Source organism: Polypterus senegalus, chromosome 4 (genome assembly GCF_016835505.1).
Source record: "Polypterus senegalus isolate Bchr_013 chromosome 4, ASM1683550v1, whole genome shotgun sequence".
Classification (NCBI taxonomy): Eukaryota; Metazoa; Chordata; class Cladistia; order Polypteriformes; family Polypteridae; genus Polypterus; species Polypterus senegalus.
In genome coordinates, this window is record NC_053157.1 from 56,611,142 (window position 1) to 56,632,641 (window position 21,500).

A 21,500-nucleotide genomic window follows, 5' to 3' on the forward strand; every position below is an offset into this window, starting at 1 on the left:
AATGACAAAGGTTAGAGTTTCAAGGAATAAAAAAATCTGCAACATAAATTACTTATAATGAAAATAAACAGTGCAGTTGATTTAAAAATCACTTTTTGTTAGCTCATAGATCATAGAGTTTGAACTCCCTCTAATGAGTTCTGCAGTCTCTTTGAACATCACAAACACACAGCAGTGGGAGCAGATTTGGGAAACCAACTAGGGACAAAGTGAAACAAGCAAGCAAGTAATCACTTCTACATGATAAAAGCTACCCAGGCTAAAAATTTTGAAACAAAGAAAATTACTGTTTTAGTACTGATTTTTGGTAAGCCAAAAAGTTGTAAGCACTTGATCTGTACAAACAGTGAACACAGTTTAAAATAATTAATAAGCATTGCTCTTCACAAAGTGATGCATCTGATATAGTTCAGCTACTAAAAAATGCCATAAATGAGGCTTTATTAATGCTCAGAATCAGAGCTGATTCATCACTCATTACTGGCTTAAAATACAGTATATTATACCTTATCAACACTTAGAGTTTCTCCCTAGGCACACAGTCACAAAATAAGCTGTCCATAATATTTGTCTTAAGCTTTCTGCTGTTTGGATAAAAATACTTAATCAGTTATGTTGTGCCCTAAATACACATGGAACCGTATTGTCAGAGTAAATAACAAATGATTTACCTGAACTGGCCACCTTGAACTTTACAAGATGCTTTTGTCTCTTAAATTCCAAAGTACATAAGGAGATTGACTGGTTCCTAACTATTAGAATAATCTTATGTTGATTTTTTCTATTACTTATTTTTTTCTTTGACACCAAACTCTTCATATTATCTGTATTTGGTACATCAGGGAAGAAGCAAGATGATGCATTATGCATTTGTAGAACTGGAGAAGGCATTTGACAGGGTGCCACAAAAAGTGATTTGGTGAGGTGAGCATTTAAAAAGTTAAGTGTGGGTGAATGGTCAATGTCTGCTGTGATATCAATGTATGAGGAAACACAAACAGTGGTCAGGACAAGCAGATAGCAATAATGAAATTTGTGAATATGGAGCTGTACCTGTGACCTGCTCTGAACCCATTTTTTTATGATAGTGATGGAGGTGGTAACCAGAAAAGGGATGAAGAATTGGCATGGGCAATCGTATACCTATGATTTAATATGGATGGGAAAAAGTGAATGGGAATTGAAGGAGGTGTTACTGAAATGTAAAAATTGATTTGGAAGTGAAAGATCTTGTGGTAAATGCACACACACATATACATATATATACATATACATATACATAGATAGAATTTCTTGAAGATGGGCCCATAAGTAACAAAGACTGTTGAAAAGTTCAATATGGCGGCCGACAGTGGCATCATACTACCGAAATAAGAATGCATACATTGGTTTCAGTTAGTGGAGGAAGCCGCCACCAAATTTCGTGAAGATGGGGCCATAAATAAGAAAGTTCAACATGGCGGACGTTGTCGACCGTTACGTGTAGAATTTCGAAATGAAACCTGCTTAACTTTTGTAAGTAAGCTGTAAGGAATGAGCCTGCCAAATTTCAGCCTTCTACCTACACGGGAACTTGGAGAATTAGTGATAAGTGAGTCAGTCAGTCAGTGAGGGCTTTGCCTTTTATTAGTATATATACATATATATATATATATATATATATATATATATATATACACACACATATATATATATATATTATATATATATATACATATATATATATATATATATATACATATATACACATATATATATATATATATATATATATATATATATATATATATATATATATATACACATATATATACACATATATATATACACATATATATATATATACACATATATATATATAAAAGTTTGGACACACCTCCTCATTCAATGTGTTTTCTTTATTTTCATGACCATTTACAGCACTCCATCACTCTCCTTCTTGGTCAAATAGCCCTTACACAGCCTGGAGGTGTGTTTGGGGTCATTGTCTTGTTAAAAAATAAATGATCGTCCAATTAACCTGACTTCTGCACAACACAACTGCTGGTCCCAACCCCATTGATAAAGCAAGAAATTCGACTAAATAACCCTGATAAGGCACACCTGTGAAGTGAAAACCATTTCAGGTGACTACCTGTTGAAGCTCATCGAGAGAATGCCAAGAGTGTGCAAAGCAGTAATCAGAGCAAAGGGTGGCTATTTTCAGTTATTTCACCTTTTTTTGTTAAGTACATAACTCCACATGTGTTCATTCATAGTTTTGATGCCTTCAGTCATGAAAATAAAGAAAACACATTGAATGAGGAGGTGTGTCCAAACTTTTGGCCTGCACTGTACATATATATACATACATACATACACATATATACATACATACACATATATACATACATACATACATACATACATACATACACAATACATACATACATATATATATATACATATATACATACATATATATACATACATGTGTGTGTATATTATATATCTATACTAATAAAAGGCAAAGCACTCACTCATCACTAATTCTACAACTCCCCATGTAGGTAGAAGGCTGAAATTTGGCAGGCTCATTGCTTACAGCTAACCTACAAAAGTTGGGCAGGTTTAATTTCGAAATTCTAAGCATAATGGTCATAACTGGAACCTATTTTTATCCATATACTGTAAGACTGCAGCTCGATGGCTGTGGGAGGCGGAGTTGCGTGTCACATCATCACACCTCGCAAGTAATCACGTGAACTGACTGTGAACGCAGTACGTAGAAAACAAGGACGAGCTCCAAAGAGCGCTGAAGAAAAAACGCATACAAGCATATTCATAAGTGCAGCTACTGCGGAAACAAAGCACGGTGTAAACCGTAAGTTTAAATTAAGTTTATAGACATGCTCCTGTTGCCGTTTGTCATGCCTAGGACAGATGCCATATTCACGAGATACAAGTTTAATGAGAAGACACAAGGTATAAACGAGACATTGGATCACTTTGTAACGGAGTTAAAATTGCTGTAGCGAAAAACTTTTAAGTGACGGGTCTTAGCTAACATTAAATAAAGCTGTGGAGGTCACAACAACACACAAGAGAGCAGCTCACGTGAACTGACTGAACGCAGTACGAGTGATCACTTCCATTAATCAAACCTGTTCAAAAAACGCATTACACAATTGACAAGGTAGGAAAAGAATATGCTCCGAGCTGAGCTCCACAGCTTATGCGGTCTTGCAGAAGCAACTTTGTCACGCTGCCACCAAATATTCACAGAAAAATCCACAAGTTAATACACACGCTGTCTCTAGAGTTTCTCCACACTCAATATATTCCTCGCATCCCTGTTATACCCTCTGATCTCCTATTTCAATTCAGATGCCTCCAATTTCCAGTAAGGCCCTGCTTTGCGATGACAAGTAATAAGTCTCAGGGACAGATCTTACAAAAGGTTGCCATTGATTTCAGGCAAGATTGCTTTTCTCCTGGACAACTATACGTTGCATTCTCAAGAGTAAGCTCGCACAGCTTGGTCATATTACAACCGGAGTGCTGAACTGACAACGTGCTATACAAACAGAACTATAACAATCGTAATAAACGAACAATAAAACAGCGGAGAACCCCTGGATTAAATAAAAGGCTGCTTCCTTGCCGAGGCAAGGAAAAAGGATGGCCTTATATGTCGTTTGTTTATAAAACAGTGGAGAAGGTGTGTAAAGGCTACTTCACAAAAAAACAGCGGAGCGCCTTATATGAGCAGGCAGTCAGCTAAAGAGGGGAATCAATAAATAACTATAATCGTAATAAACGAACAAAAAATTGCGCAGAAGCCGTGGATTAAATAAAGGAAATGGGTACCTGAACAGAAAAAAGGATGGCCTTATATGTCGTTTGTTTATAAAACAGTGGAGAAGGTGTGTAAAGGCTACTTCACAAAAAAACAGCGGAGCGCCTTATATGAGCAGGCAGTCAGCTAAAGAGGGGAATCAATAAATAACTATAATCGTAATAAACGAACAAAAAATTGCGCAGAAGCCGTGGATTAAATAAAGGAAATGGGTACCTGAACAGAAAAGTAAGTCTCAAATAGCTACACAATAACTATAACAATTGTAATAAACGCACAAAAAACAGTACAGAATCTCTCTCTCTATATCTATATTTATATCTATATATATATCCATCTCTCTCTTTCTCTCTATTATATATCTATATATCTATCTATCTATCTCTATATCTCTATCTATCTATCTATCTCTATATCTCTATCTATCTATCTATCTATCTATCTCTATATCTCTATATATATATATATATATATCTATATCTATATATATATATATATATATATATATATATATATGAACTAATGCATGTTGAGACTTCACGTCTTATTTTAGACAGGACAGTGAAGATTCTTTTAATTAAGTTTGGGAAGTTATGATTTATTTCATATGAAAATATATAAGTAATCAATACAATTACTTTCATGCTTTATGATTATGACTTCAGTGTTTATAACAATGAACTAAGAGACAAAAATGAGACAATTTTACCATAAGAGAACAGGTAACTGCAATGGAATGTAAGTTATCTGACAAGAATTGTGTATTGATGAAATGTATGCCTTATATATTTAATAAAATATAAAAGCAATATGCTGTGCTCACAAATATTTTGCATAACATTTTTTCCATTTATTGCATAAGTCAACTAGAGTATTTAATTTCACCAAAACTGGTTCTGTTCTAGCTTTATAGACGACACCATACTCTATCTCATATTGACAGAAGTACAGTATATTGCAGAAAAACTGCCAAACAGAAAAGGTGACATTTAATCATTGGTGGATACGTGATACCTTAATAGAGTTGACTTGCTTTGAGAGACATGCTACCAATCTCGACTTCCCATTTCTTCAGGATACCAGCTGTTCTTTTGCCTAAGCAACTCATTTTCCATATGTAGCAGAACTCTAGTATCACAAAGCTGCAGGCACGAAAGCTCCAGGCGTCTGTTGAAAACACTCTTTCCAGGTCTGTCATTACTAATAAACCAACATTTTACTGCTTAAAGAATCGGTGGCACAAAATATAATTCACTCAGCTGTATTTAAAACAGAACAAAAACTACAGAATTAAGCATGAACTATTTACAAAATGCTCTTCCTCTTAAAAACTCAACACATAAACAACTGTCTTTGTTGATGGATTTGTCTTATAGGCTCTACTTTGTTTATTTCCATATTTGACTCCAAACCTAATAATACTATATTCTAATGCAGATAAGATTTAAAGGAATTTACACCATCAATCTCTTCAATCAAGTGAAATCTTCAGGCATGAATTAATCAGTGACCTCAGACGATAAAAGAGCTGAGGGTTTTTATTGCCATAATTGCATGATTTGCATAATAACTTTTTGCTTTGTCTCAATCTAAACTGGCAGTCCTTATTCAACTGAAAGAAAAATAAACACCTAAAAAGTACCCTACATAATTAGCATAACAACTGTCTCATCTATATATAAATGGGTGCAGCAAGAGGATGTGAGGAGTTTTAAAAAGATAGTATGAATGGTTGGATTGAGTTTGATAAGAAATCAAGTTTTCAAAAAAAAAGTAATTAGTGAATGCAGTTTATTTACCAGAAAGAAATTTTTAATGCTACCAAATGACACCCAGCTGCAGGCAGAGGGCTCCTCTCTACAGCCTATCCCATCCTTTCAATATTTTTTGATATTCTCATAGCTCTCTATTATTTAACAAACAAATACTTTGCACCAACAGAACACTGACGTTTATCAAACCACTTTAAAATTGTGTTGAAAGAAGGAATTCTTCCTCACCAAGGCACATTAATGCTAATATGAAATCTGCATTAAACATGTTACAGATTTGAACTCAATGCAACAAAAAATACACGGTGAGGCACAAATCAGTTGTTCATGGCTGCTAAAACTTCATTTAGTATACAATACTATCACACCACTATATATACCTTCTATCTATTCACACAACCTCTACCCAGAGCATCTTGCTCACATCCTCACTCTGTGTCCTTTATTAACACTATAACCTTCTACTGCATCTTTCATCATTGAGATCTTACAAAAAAATCAAAAACTAAAGCAGTATATACAACAGCCCAGCTCCCTGCATCTGTCTCTGTCACTAAGGCTTTAATCTTCATCTGTGGGATGAGATGGTACCTGCTGCGCCGTGACTGCACCACTTTTTGTATTTTTGTCAAGAATTGACTGTTTTAATCAAGGGAGGCTAGCGTAACAGAAAATATATTCCTTGTACTTGGAAACTTTGGTTCCAATGATAAGGCATGACTCAGGCTGCTTCTGCTGATGTAACATTTAAAAGTACAGATGATAAATTAATTTTAAACAAGACAACAATAAATTTGCTGAATAAGCATTGTGTATTGCGTTTTAACTCTGTGCATTTTCTACCAGTTTTAATTTTTTAACAAAGGTAACTTTTTTTAAACCTCTACAATATATTGTTAGAGCATCATTCAGTCAAAAGTAAATATAAATGTAACAAATAATAATAATAATAATAATTCTTAATCTAATCTATGAAGAACTGAAACAGGTTATTGGTTACATAGTTTTAAAATGCAAATACACTTACAATTTGTACAGAGATTCTACTGCTAATTGATCTTAGTGTGAAATGTACATGTTCACGCAGGTTTCAGACTCTCTTCTCACACACAAGTTAGCCATATAAATATTTTTTTACTGTAACATCTACTATTTTCATAGACAATGCCACTCCCCTCTATTGTTTTGCACTGAACATAGACTCTTATTCAGATCTAGTGTTTAAGTACTGCATATGTTACCACTACGAAAGGTAAGCTGAATAGCACCAAAGTGAAACTGCCATGGAGTTTACTTTATGAAGCTAACATGCATGCAAAAGATTGGAACCTGAATAGGTCAGGCAGAATTTCAATTTCTCAATAGCATCATAATGAAAATCTGACAAGGGCTTGGTCTGTTTGTTTTGTTTTCATTTATGCAAATTGTTATGGAACAAGAGAAGCACAACCACTACTGTTGATCAATAGAACTGGTACAAGATAAGAATATTTAATAATAACAACATACATGTTCATCACCAATTGTTTAACTGTCCATTTGTCTTGTTATTTAAAAAAAAAATGTAAAAATTGTATTTTTTAAATTCCTTTTTCTTTCAGATATCAAAGCTACAGGAAAAAGGAAATTGTACTTAATCTACAGTATAACCTTATTATAAATTATTAGCATACGAAAATTTAATCTCAAGATCACACTGTGCAAGAAGAAGGTAATGCAATGAAGTACATTCTACTGTGCCTTTTTATTGTTGCAGATTTTAGCAATATACTTTTTCTTATCTAAAGTAAATCTGGAAATATAGTAAAGGCAAATATGGGTCATTATCTTATGTAAAGTTTAATTCTGCTTTCTTTAGTAGCATTTCTTTACCTCATTAGCAAATTGTAAAAAATAAAATGTAATTTTGAGACACTTATACTGTACAGGGTGTCCATAAAATCTGTGTGCAATTTAAAATAGTTGTAACTTTGTAAGTATATGTGATAGAAAGTATTCATAAAAAGGATTAGAAAGCTTAAAGTATCTAGTTTTTTTTTGTCTTTAGAAGTTTTATTTTTGCCGTATTTGGGGAACTGAAAATCCACATGAGTATGTTGAACATGAAAGAGATTCTCCCAAAGTTAATGTGTGGTGCGCTTTGGGAAAAAATCAAGTCATAGGGCCATTTTTTTTTTTGAAGGGCGTGTTGTTAATGGTGATAGCTATTGAAAAATGCTGCAAAATGACTTTATTCCTCAACTTGAACAATTAGGACTGCTAGAGAATACAGTGTTTCAACAAGATGGTGCTCCTTGTCACTTTGCTTTGCATGTTAGACAGTTTCTACATGAGGCATTCCCTAATAGATGAATTGGAGGAGGTGGACCATTTTCTTGGCCTCCACATTCACTAGATTTGACTCCACTGGATTTCTTTTTATGGGGACATGTGAAAACTAATGTTTATTCAATCAAACCTCAATCTTTATAAGACTTGCAAGCTAGGATAACTGATGTGATTGTTGGTATTACTGAAAATCAGCTTGAAAATGTTTTCCGAGAACTACAGAATCGTATTACCCTTTTTATTAGTAATGATGGTGGACATGTTGAAAACTTTGTTTGTTGAAGAAGTGCTTCTTCTTCCTAATCCTTTTTACAGATTCTTTCTTTCTATCACATATACTTAAAAAGTTACAACTATTTTAAATTGCACACTGACTTTACGGACACCCTGTATAATGCATGATAAGTAAAATATATCATACTTAGCAAGTATTTATTTTGTATTGTATTTTTGCCAGCTGTCAGATGAATCATACAAGTATGAATATCATTGTATGTTGTACACAACAATAAAATTGACTTGGTAATAATATATTCTTTGCAGATGATGTAATAATGACATTGTGGATGAAAATCAACATTATATCTACTCAATTTTGCTTTCCACTTTAAATTCCCTGATAGTTAAGAATTTATATACTTAACTGTTTCAGCAGATTTTTCAAAATATCTCATTAAGTAGACATGACCAATGAAAGCACCATTTTATTCAGTCAAATAGCAGCACCCTTAATGTTTGTGGTATTTGACAGTTGTTCAATTACCTTTAGACCTCCAAGGTCCCTAAGTTAACAGCAAGAATTTGTGTGGGCCCTCTACTTGATAACACCACCCCTTGTATATACTGGTTTTCAATTTATATTTATTAACAAAACTGTATTTCCTGCTATTACAATGCCTATATTTTTGAAAGCATAAAACAAAATTAAGAATCCATTTTAAAAATGGTTATTTTTATATAACTTATTTTTAATAGAGCCTGAACAGGATAAATAATAACAATCAATTATCAAAATATAAAATTTGTCACTGGATATTTTTTGATAGCAAATACTGCTCACTACTCAACAAGGCTTAAGTATTACTTTTTAAATTATACATACAATAGTGTATGATTTGAAAAGGAACATATACAAAATAATTAATGCAGAATTAACTATATACTGTATATATATCCATCCACCCATCCATCCATCCATTTTAAAATCCCCTGAATCCTAACTGCAGGGTCACGGATGTCTGCTGGAGCCAATCCCAGCCAACACAGGGCACAAGGCAAGAACTAATCCTGGGCAGGGTGCCAACCCACCACAGGACACACACAAACACACCAAGCACAAACTAGGGCCAATTTAGAATCGCCAATCCACCTAACCTGCATGTCTTTGGACTGTGGGGGGAAACCAGAGCGCCCAGAGGAAACCCACGCAGACACAGGAAGAATATGCAAACTCCACGCAGGGAGGACCTGGGAAGCGAACCCAGGTCTCCTTACTGCGAGGCAGCAGCGCTACCACTGCGCCACCGTGCCACCCTAACTATATACATATTTTCATAATTTAATTACAGAAGTTACTTTGCTATGCTCTAGATTAATTGCTGGAGTGTTTCCATCGTTTAAGATGTGAACATGCTTTCGATCCACAGGGAGCTGTGGGAGCAGTCAGGTAACCCACAAAAGAGCTGCTAGCCCTGAGATCTGTGCAGCTTTAAAAAATAAGCAGAAACAGTAGCAGCAGTGAGTGTCGTCCAGGATCTCCAGGATGAAACTATCACAACTTTAATTGGACTAATGCTTAAACACTGAAATTCTTTACATCAGTGTGGCATGTCACCTCCTTGTTAATTTTTCTGGTTAGGTCATTACAAGATGCTAGTTTTTATTCTAGCTACAGTTTATAGACACAGTGTGATCTACTGTATAAATTAACATTGACCATAAATACCTCCCAGTACAGTTCCTTTTATCATTGCCTTATACTTTTTTTTTTCAATTATTAAATAAACTGCTTTCTGCAATCACTTCCTTGTTCTGCTGTACTTTCTTCCCAAACCAAGTACTGGGTTTGCTAGAATATGCTATACACAGCAAAACGAGTAGTGATTTTCTCAATGACTCCATTTAACTTTTGTTTCATATATAGATTTTACTGAAATATAATTTATCAGCATTACATTTATACCATAAACTCCTCACTGTTCTAGCTGCAAGTGATGCCCTAGCTACTGAACTACAGTCGTACCTCAGTTCTTTATTTTTGTTATCGTGCCTGGTCTCCAGCCCCAGGTCATGGCATCATCATTCTTGTTCTCTCTCCACTTTTAAACTCCCTGCAGTTACTGCACCAACACACAATGCAACGACTACACCACCAATCTTTTCTCCATTAACAGAAATCCCCCAGACTGCACAGTGATTCAACCCAGCTGACATGAGAGAAACACTGCACCCGTCAACATTTCCAAAAGAGAACACTCACATTTCCACTCCATTAAGAACCCTTGCTTTTTATTTCGTCAGATCACTGTGCAACCTGTTTGTTTATCCTCTCAGTGTATTTTGCAAATTGGCCTGATTTACATGACTGGTGGTTCTTTGTGGTGCTTTACACATCCCTCACTAGATCCAGCTATCATGCAGCAGCCACCATACAGCAGGCTGAGATGCTGTGGTATTTGGTATGCTTTAAGTTTGACAGCCTGCTGCAGCTTGGTTTTTAGTGATTTGAGTATTTTACTGCTATTTTATAATTATTTCACTTATTTTAAACTAACCTCCCCCTCATACACACTTACAGAGGTCTCCTATTAGGCTGTGGCTAGTATTTAAAAACCTTTAGAAAAGAGAATTTTAAAAAATGACCAAAAACTTGTAGAGAGAATGTAGGAAATAATCTGCTTTTATCAAGCCGTAAATATTTATTTAAATTACACAATGTTATGTGTTTGTGAGCTGGACAATTTAAATACAGATATATGTATTTACATTTTACAATATTTAGTTTACATTTTTATCTAATTACAACAAACTCAAAATTTAATACTGTTGCGCCATCAAAGATGATCCCTAAAATCTTCAATTCAGGACTTAGCGCCACCGTCTGTAACTGGATATTGGATTTCCTACCCAGCAGACCTCAGCATGTGCTGATTGACAACATCACATCCTCCATGCTGGTCTTCAACACAGGCACTCCACAGGGTAGTTAAATAAGGCCCCTTCTCAGTATCTTGTTTACCTCTAACTACGTGGGAAGATACAGCTCCAGTTCTTTCACTGAATTTGTTGATGACACTAACATCACAGGCCTGATAATCAATAACGAATGCTTGCAAATTAGAGGTTTACTCTTTGACAAAGTGAAGTCAGAGCAATAATCTCAGCCCTTAATGTAAGAAAAAGCAATGTGCTAATCATAGACTGCAGAATGCAGAAGGCAAATTGCACTCCCATCCATATTGCACATATTGTGTTCAATTGTAAAAATACAGTATATATGTTGTGTTCATTGTATGCCCCTAGGTGTGTTTGGTGGTACTGTACTACTATCCTGATCTGAGGCGACATGCAGATAAGAACAAGTTCACCGTATTACGTACACAACAACAAACTTCAACTTAAACCATGAAAATAGTAAGAATGAACTTAAAATACAAATATTCATTCAAAACAAGTAACAATATGATCACTTACAGAATGCAAACTAAACACATTTAAAGTATTCATTTCAATATTAGTAAACATAATATACTAGTTTATAAAAGAAATTTAAGCCAATTTTATAATGTCAGCTTACACTATTCCAAATATCAAATTGACTCACAATGCCAAAAGAAAATGACAAAATTACTTAGCTTTACCAAAGACAAAGAGATGCACTATGTCCAGCCTCCGGGTAAAAACATATTATTTCAAGCTTTTTCATTTCATAACAATTGCAAAACTGATACGTAGTGAGCCATCCAATTCTAGAAAGGAATGTTATTCATGGAAGCTTATTTGTTTTTTTCCCTTGGTGTCTATTTAATATGAAGTTTTCTGTTTTAAAGATTTTGTGCAAGGATTTTCAAGTTCAATCAATCACCAACAATAAGATAAGGAACATTTGGCAGCAGGTGGCATTGCTGCCTCACAGTGCTTAGACCTCAATTCAAATCACAAATATTCCATACTATCTACAGCCACACCTCGGGATTTTTTTTTGTCTTATGTTAAACGAATAACTGCAAAGGTGATCTTTCAGTATCATTTGTTAGTAGAAATCAAAGTATTATACCCATTGGAGTGTGCTTCATTTTCCATAGCACTGAACTTTATATTAAACAAAACTTCTAATGCAGTTAAACTTTAAAAATGTGTTAAAATTATTTAAACTGTTCTCATAAATACATCATCCTGTATATTACATATACATACATACACACATATACTGTACATATATGCATGACATGCTCTCCTTCTACATCTATATCCATATATCTACAGTATATCTATGTATATCTATCTATATAGGTGATATAGAAGGGTAAGAGGATCACAAAGGAGCAGAAACAAGAGATTTGCAAAAATTTGTAATAATCGCATCTTAATGCAACTGAACTAAATCAAACAGTGCAGTGAAATTGACTGGACTGCTGTTAGTAATGCCCACTTTCCTCTCAGAGCTTATGAACAGACTCAGAGATGCAAGTACTTCACAGTGCTTAACCTGGCTGCAGTGTGCATGAATTGATAAGCAAAATGTACAGTGAGCTGTTAAGAAAACCCTTATATTATAAATCTCCAAAACTTTTTGAAAGTGGCGAGTGTTTGATAACGGTAAAATGGCAACTAGAAAAGTAAAACTAATACAGTATGTGAGACTTGAAGGTGGGCGGCACCTACCTTCTGTGTCTGACTGTCACATTTTCGAAGAATGAACAGCACTTTTTAACATAGATTGTATTTTATTTCCACCTGAATAGTAAGCGGTTGCCTACTTAAAAACCTTTAACAAGACACATTGCTTATACTGCTCTTTTCTGTTCCTTTCTGAGAAAAAGATGTGCAGACTTGAGCTTGGAAATTATTATTCAAGTTCCATCGGAGATTTGTATTAAATACTGTAACAGTGGTACCAGCAACTGTGGGTGCAGTGGTAAGCAAAAATGCAGTACCATCCGAGTGGGGAAACTACCGTTACGTAAATGTTGAAGCCATCAAAAAAGCCTGTGGAGATGCACCTTATACAAGGGGAGCATTTGCAGAGCCATCTGTTTTCACTCTAGCATAGCTTGGTAAATCAGTCCTTTTCATCACAGAGTACCAATAAAGCAGCCATAAAAAAAAGCTGAAATCCATATGAGCCACGCGCGCTTGCACCACTCTCTGCCTCAATACTGACAAAGAAGAATCGTTGCAAAAAAGAGAAAATGACACCTGGGCCAAAGAGAGTAAAGCTTCAGTCACCTCTTCATACACACACACAATCATGTTAAACAGGCTTATCAACCATACGTGACTTTTTTCCTTAATGGAAGCAATGTGTTTCTGCGTGGCAGCAGAACAAAACCGTTAGGGTGTGGGAGTGAACAGCATAAATGAAGCCAAGTGTATGCATGAGTGGGTGGTCATGGGATGCAGTACTGCAAAAGTGTAAAATGCCAGGTCAGGAGTTGAGAAAGTGCGTGAACCTCTTCTCTCCCTCCTCTGCAGATCATCAAAAGGAAAGCCTTTATTATCCCAACATCCAAACAGATTTTACTTCTCCAGTCCCCGCTCTGCTTCTGACCTCCCTTCTGCCTACAGCCATATGGACACTCCTCTTCCTCCCCTCCATCTATAAATCCAGCTCATTCCTTTTCCCTACTCAGTACTGTCCTGGACTCCGTCGATTAAGACTACTCTCTATATCCATTGTTTCTTTTTGACACACTATTGTTAACATACACAGTGGAAGCCAAAACCTGTTAATTTGTCTGTTGTGTTTCTTTCACATATATACAGTATCATACATGTGCTGTAACTAAATCCACTTGCATACACAAACAGAAGAAACTATACTAAAGAAGAGGGTTCTTAAATAAGATTGGAAGCGTTTTGTGTGCTATTATTCCTGTGCAAGTACAGGTATGCTTTATTAAAAAAAATTATGGGAGCAAACTGCCACCAGGTTTAAAACGATTAGCTCAAGTGCATTTATGCATATCATTGTGCATATTTTGAAGCATACATCACCTAATAAGCACAGTTGTCAAGTTAACTAGTAACATTATGTGAGTACCACAAATTAAATATAAACTGATCACATTAAGTAAAGGTAATTTTAAAGTGGTTGTACTTATGGTAAGGATACTGCTAAAGGGTGAATGAGTAACAGCTTCCCAAGATGAGCTGCATTTATATGTGTACACTGTAGGTAAGAATGCAGTACCATAAGTCAAAAATAGATATTTCAGGGAGTGCTTGCCTCCAGTTAGAATCACTTAGCAAGCACAAAATTTTGTTTTTACAGAAGATCAGTGAAGTGACTGAATAACTAGAAGGTAAACTGTAGTGCAGGTGTCCCCAACTATGGGTCCTGGAGGGCCCCAGTGGCTGAAAGTTTTCATTCTAACCCTTTTCTTAATTAGTGCACTGTTCTTGCTGCTAATTAACTTCTTTTGAATTCATTTTAATTTACTTGGGTTTTTTTTTAAGATTTGTTCCACTGGATTTCTTAATCGTTCCTCTGAATTGCTTCATTTCTTTCCTTAAATAGCACCCAAACAGAAATGTGAAGTGAGTGAGCCAGCAGAGGACCAACTAAAGGCTCTGATTTCCAAAATTGTTGATTTTCTCTTTTCTAAGGACACTGTTAAAATGTTTTGGGGAACTGGGCATATCTGCATTCCTGAGACCTTCACCTTTCTTTATTTTCAGATAATGTATGATGGACACAGTTTGCTGGTCATGTTTTGGTTCATTTTGTATCTCATTATTGTTTGGCTGCTAATTAAGAAACACTAAACAGTTAAGGGTCTGCGTCTTCAACAGCATGTTAAATAAAATTAATTCAAAAGAAGTTAAATGGGAGCACAAACAGGTCACTAATTAAGAAAAGGGTTAGAATGAAAACCTGCAGCCACTGGGGCCTTCCAGGAAAACACTTGATATTGTTTAAACAATACATATAAACACAGAGAAGGGGAATGCTTTCATGGTCTTGGCAGTTGGTGGGGGGAACCATAATCTGATATCGACCTAATTTTTGCTTTAGTCAGACTATGATCTTGATATCTGTGGAGGTCCTACATAAAATAATAATTAAGCGAGTGGAGGGAAGCAATTACGGTGGTACAACATTAGGGATGATCTACGCTTAGTTTGTGGCCTTATTCCTATCTGTTAGCATGAAGTCCTTTGTCTATGTGAGTTTTCCTCAGGTATTTAGTGTTTCTTCCTACATCCTAAAGAAATTCAAGTTAGGTAAACAGATAATGCTAAATTAGTCCTAATACACAGGCATATAAGTGTGTGTGTGTGTGTGTGTTAATGTAATAGCATGATATCCCATTCATGACTTGCACTTAGTGCTTTTAGTATAGCTTGGACTCAGATTCTATCACATCCTCATCAGAAATTACTATGTCAGAAAACACATAGCTGGATGATTCAAGCTGGGATAGGCTGTCTATTTCTGCTTCCATTTTTTGTAAAGTAATGTGGGTATTGGATTTTGAAGCAGAAAATTATGTGTTGAACAGTAAAAACATTCTTGCATACCAACACTGTCTATAAAGTTTGCAGCATACATTAAACTATATCTGCTCCAAAAAGCATCTTTTATTTTTTAATGGCATTATCTTGAATAAGGTTTGTCAGAATAACCCAGCTAAACAGTACTGACATACAAGGTTAATGAATATATATATATATATATATATATATATATATATATATATATATATATATATATATATATTTATTTTGTCAGCGATTATATTCTTAAACCTTAATGGCTAATGTGAATAGTATTATATGAAAGAGTACTTTACAAATATATATATTATTACTAGACATTAAGCCCGTTACAATAACAGGCGCTAGAATAGTTGTGCATAAACATTAGTAGGAACAGTCCATATTAAATGGCAAGGGACCTTGAATGTGGGTGTAATATGTGTCCCTATATTGTAGTAATATCGCAGTAATACTGGTTTGTATTTCCTTAAAATGCCTATAGTACTAGGGTGTTGTACCGTGTTAGCCATTATGAATGTAGAGAAAAGCCAAGCAAAATGACACCTTTTATTGGCTATTAGCCAATAAAAGGTGTCATTTTGCTTGGCTCTTAAAATGCCTGTAATTTTCTCTGACAGTAATACAGTGGAACCTCAGTTCATGACCATAATTGGTTCCAAAACCCAGGTCGAAACCTGATTTGGTCATGAACCAAAGTAATTTCCCCCATATGTAAATACAATTAACCCATTCCAGACCGTATGAACTGTATGTAAATATATATTTTTTTAAGCACAAATATAGTTAATTATACCATAGGATGCACAGCGTAATAGTAAACTACTACAGAGAAGAACAACAGAGAAGAGTAACACTGCAAGAGTTTGCGCTATAGTGCTAGGAACTGCTCGCTAAAAACACTTTTTTGTAATCAGATTTAAGCAGAGGTTAAAAAAATTAATATTTAAAAAATCCATAATTTAATAAACATCCAAGAAAAGTAACATTGCAACAATGCACACATAAGCCTGTGTGTGTGTGTGTGTGTGTGTATGTCTTGCGTGCCTCTCTGTGTGTGTCTCTCTCTCTCTGCACAGGGAAAGACTGAACACGTGCGGCCCCGCGCATGCGCACTTTATCAGAAGACACACACGGATACCTGGACGCACACAGGGGTTTTATTAAAGAGGATTATTATTTTTTTTATGCCCTGTCATTGTATTCTGTTTGTATGGTGCTTTAAGTAAAATGTTATTTTGTTTTTATGTATGTAAATGCATAAAAATTATTATTAAAGGAAAACCAATGAATGTATTACTTTTAATGGCAATGTTCCTGTTCACACTTGGAAGAACAGTTCCTCTAAGCTAGCTGTAAGGCAAATTTTCAGGAAAATATTCAGCAAATAAAGTCACCAGTGAACATGGTGTATTTGCTACGAAAAACGATTTGTGAATTTCATTGATCAACACTATTCATGGTCAATGGCTGATCCTTCACAAGACCTCACAAACTGAGTAAATGCTTCAAGCTTCTAGCAGTTATAATGTCTGTGTTTTCTTCTCTTTAAGCATGTCAGATAAAAGTAGGAACAATTACTTCCTAATTACTGTTAATGTAATGGAACACCAAAATGGCACGTGTTTCTGTGGTTAACTTACGATGGTATTAAAAGTGGTGGCTGAAAAGAGAGATTTGTTCAGCAGTTCCTTTACTATTAGTTTAATGCTTTCTGTGGTACACACTTTTGGGGTCATGGTTAGACCAGGTTAATTCATGTGCTAAGACCCAATGATCTTTTAAAACTACACCTTATGCCCAGAATGTATCAAGTGAGCCCATCAGCAGTCTTTTACTGACTTCTGATTGCCTTGTTATATTTCACAAATAAATAAAAGATTACTATAACTGTAGGGCCATATCTTTTGCAATTTTGCTCACATCAAAGCTGTGAGAGCAGATAACAGGTGCTATTTTTCACACTTCTCTTTCCAAGTTGGATTATTTTTACACAAATGACAAAATAAAAATATATCTTACACTATTTACTGCACTGTTCTGTTCTTTTTATAATATTCACTCCAAATTATGGTACTATGTTGAATGTCAGATAGTTTGAATTCATACCACTTCAAACTTAGTAATCAGTTCTCCAAGATTACATACTTATGGCATTTTCATACTTTTTGATTACCTGAGGTGAGCCACTGGTGTTCTCAGTTCTTTTGTCAATGGTTGAAAGTTAATTAAATTTAAGTTTTGAAATATCCAGCTATTTGAATATTCATGATAATATACAAAGCAATGACACATCTCTTAGCCTGCTCACTTGGCAAGGCATCCTAAACATATGAGTATTTTTTTTCTTTGGGTCAGGAGGCAAGTTTCATACCAAGATGAAATGACAGAAAGGTTTACTTTCCTGTGGAAATATTCTTTAGAGCTGCTATGAACCATGTAACATTGCTTTCTCAACCAGTAACCATGCACTGGACAATTTTGGTCTTTCTCCTACTATCTTACTCAGGGAGCCAGAAAATGAAATGCATTATACTACTGACAGCTGCTGCTGTTCAAATAGGTCTGTCAACTCCTGCAAAAATTACTGAAATGATCACATGCTGCTACTTTTATATTGTTCAGAATGACAGTCTATGAATATTTTTGCATCAGTCTATCAAGAATATTCAACTCAACTAAAAGTGCTTTTATACCAAATACAAATACTGTTCACTAACACACTGTCTTAAATTAACATTACCTAACATTTCTGTTGCACATAATTTATAAAAGCATAGCAGCCATTCTAAGAAACAGCCTTTAAAAACTGCTTGTACAAACTGTGAATGTCTGCCCTTTACAAAGAGTATGGCATTTTTAAAATTGATTGGAAAAATAATACATTTTTGGTTTGATCACAAATCTCTGTTGAATATAACAATATAGAAGATCAGTAACTTGAAATCATTACATAGTAAATATATGCATAAACAGAAGAAAATGCCTTGTCTTACTTGTTTTCATTGCTTGCATCATATCGAGGCATTGGATCATTGTCGTTGCTATTAACATCAAAACTCGCCTGTGAATCCTGCAAAAAAGAAAAAAAAAACAGCATATTAACAAAGGAAAAATCTTGCTGAACACTACAATATAGTCATTAATAAATATTGCATATAAAATATAAAATACTGTAGATGCAATACAATGAAATATTAGTTTTGTGTTATTCAAAATGTGCATGTCATCATAATCTAACAGTTAAATCAAGTACAAAAGTCTTAATGTAAGAGGAAAAAAATGGCTGTTTTAAGCATAGGGCTGAAGTCCAAGGACAGAAGAGAAAAAAGTTTGGGTGGCTGCAATCCTTAATTATTTCGCACATCTTCATTAAAAGCAAATTTTCCTGAATGGTCATAGTTATTTTCCAATAAAAGCAATTACTATCGTTACAAACTCAAATACAGTGCCTGTAAAATGTTACTGCAATGCAATGCTGAATCACAGTGGATTTCAATTTGACTTTTTTGACAGTGATCAATATACAAAGAGACTTTTTAATGTCAAAGTGGAAAGGGGTCTCTGCAAAGTGATCTAAATTCATTACAAATATAAAACACAAAATAATTAACAACATAAGTATTCACCCCCTTTAATGCAACACACCTAAAATCACAGGTTTTAGAAATCAGATAATTAGTTCAATGCAGATCACTGGTCTGTAATCAAATGGTTTCAAATACATCTTTTTTGGAAGGTCCAATTTGTGGTGAATTGTACTTATAAATCATTTATTTTTGGTTTTAGATGTGTAATTAAATTACATTAGTCTTCTCTTGTATGTGTTAACTTTAATTAATTGTATTAACTTACTTTAGTTAATGTGCTTAGACAATGCTTCATTTATATGTTAACACAAGTAAATAACTTTTCATTACAATATGGATCTTGGATACAAATATTCGTCCTTTTTCAACAAACCTAAAGGGGTCAAGGAGAGCTGGAGCCTCTCTTAGCAGCAGTAAACAAAGCACAAAATAACTCGGTCAAACACACTCCTGCTGTACATTCACTTGTACAGTTCACAGTTTGGTCCCCAAATTTGAGTAATCTGAGAAGAAAAACACATATATCCAGAAGAAAACCCATGAAAACAAGGGCAGAATGTGAAAGTTCCTCACAGACAGCGACTAGAGTTGTAAGGCAAAATTGCAAATTACTGTAAGCTGTTATACAAAAGGCAAGATGAGTGCAGACAGGAAAACATAACAGAGGGCTGGGGCAGGCCTGGATCCAGCAAGGCAACAGAACAGAGATGGGAACGATGTAAATTATCACAACGCAGCATGAGGAAAGCAACCATCAATGGAGATGCTGTGTACACTGGATGCTACCAGAAGGGGGTCAAGAAAGAGACCCATATAAAAAGGGAAGAAATAAGAGACACAGAGAAAAAGGCAAAATGAAGGAAAATCAACAAGGCTTCCCCTCGATCGTCCAGAGGCAGATACCAAAAAAAAAAAAGACACTGGAGAGAAAGCAATAAAACAGAGCTTCGGAAAAGTCAAATTACCACAATGTCAATAAGGGGGCAACCCAGGCTAAACTCCAAGAGGAGTGGCAGCAAAGAGAGATGTCCTCATGTATAACGGCGTGCATAGAATTCACACTATAACATGGCATAAGCACAAAAGCGGGAATATGCGTACTAATACAAAAATCTAGATGCAGGAATCTGTGCTTACGCAAACTTCCAAGTTCTTCTGCTACATAAATCCCGATCATCGTGAAAAGTAACGCTCATGCACGTGCCTGCTGTCCTGCCCCAACTCCTGCCAGAATTACGCCTATTTGAATATGCAAATCAATATAAATAGCCCTTAAGCGCAGGCTTCTGTGAAAAGACAATGGGGAAAGCATGGGGGAAAATATAACAATTTCAGCGAATACCAAGTGGAGGCAAGGAAAAACGTACTATTTGTTTTTTTAAACAGTGGTATAAACAAGAAAAGGAAGGTGATCGAGTGACATAGCGTGTCAGACAAACTTGAAAGCTCAAGTTCACAAAGTCCCACAGTGCCCGAAATAAAAAAAGAAGTCAGATATCAAAGTCGCCATGAAAAGGCGAGTCGTAGCCCACCATCTAAGTGTCATATGAAAGCTTATTAGGGTACAGAGGAAAAAAAAAGGCACATAGTGGGGAAAAAGCACGAAATGTCAAATTTAATCTCAAAATTTCCACTTTAATCACGTCGTTTGTCATTACAGTAGATCATTATAAACTTAATCTTAAAATCGTTTAATTTACTAGTTTCTCAAATCCCATCGTAACTAAAGTAGTATGTTAAATGCTTTGTTTTGCATTTGATCTTCTATGTGCTCTGTGTGTGTGACTCACTACGTGGTTTTTAAACCGGCTTTCTCTACCTCCAACAGGACACAGAATCCATTACATTCATGATATTACAGCTCTCTGAATAACTAAAATACTGAGATGTATACGTGATATCATTTTGTTGATGATAGGAGTTAAAGCATGTTATTAAACATGGGAACACGGTGGCGCAGTGATTGTGCGTGACCTTTGATAAAATAATTTATTGCAGCAGTACTGACTCTTTCAAATGCACTAACCTACAATTTTCTTTCCTTTCCTTTCTCCAAATACCCAATCTCCTCACAATCAGCTCTGTAATAGACGTTAAGCCATCAGTAAGCTTATAACACCGATTATTCAAAACTTTTAAGGAACATTGAAATATCTTCGTAGTACATGTTTAATTATTCTGTCCTTCATGCCAGTCCCAGTGAAGCATACAGTGCAAGGCAGGAACAATCCGTGAACAGCGCGCCAGATTCTT

The 21,500-nt window shown here is 35.1% G+C and overlaps 1 protein-coding gene across 3 annotated transcripts in view; it reads right to left on the reverse strand.

The window, feature by feature from the left end:
• pcsk5b (proprotein convertase subtilisin/kexin type 5b) overlaps positions 1 to 21,500 on the reverse strand; it is a 320,287-nt gene that overhangs the window by 137,905 nt on the left and 160,882 nt on the right. For all 3 annotated transcript variants that reach the window (XM_039750693.1, XM_039750694.1, XM_039750692.1), the window contains exon 5: positions 18,654 to 18,730. In XM_039750693.1, coding sequence (XP_039606627.1) covers positions 18,654 to 18,730 — 77 coding nt within the window. The remainder of the gene's footprint in view (positions 1 to 18,653; positions 18,731 to 21,500) is intronic.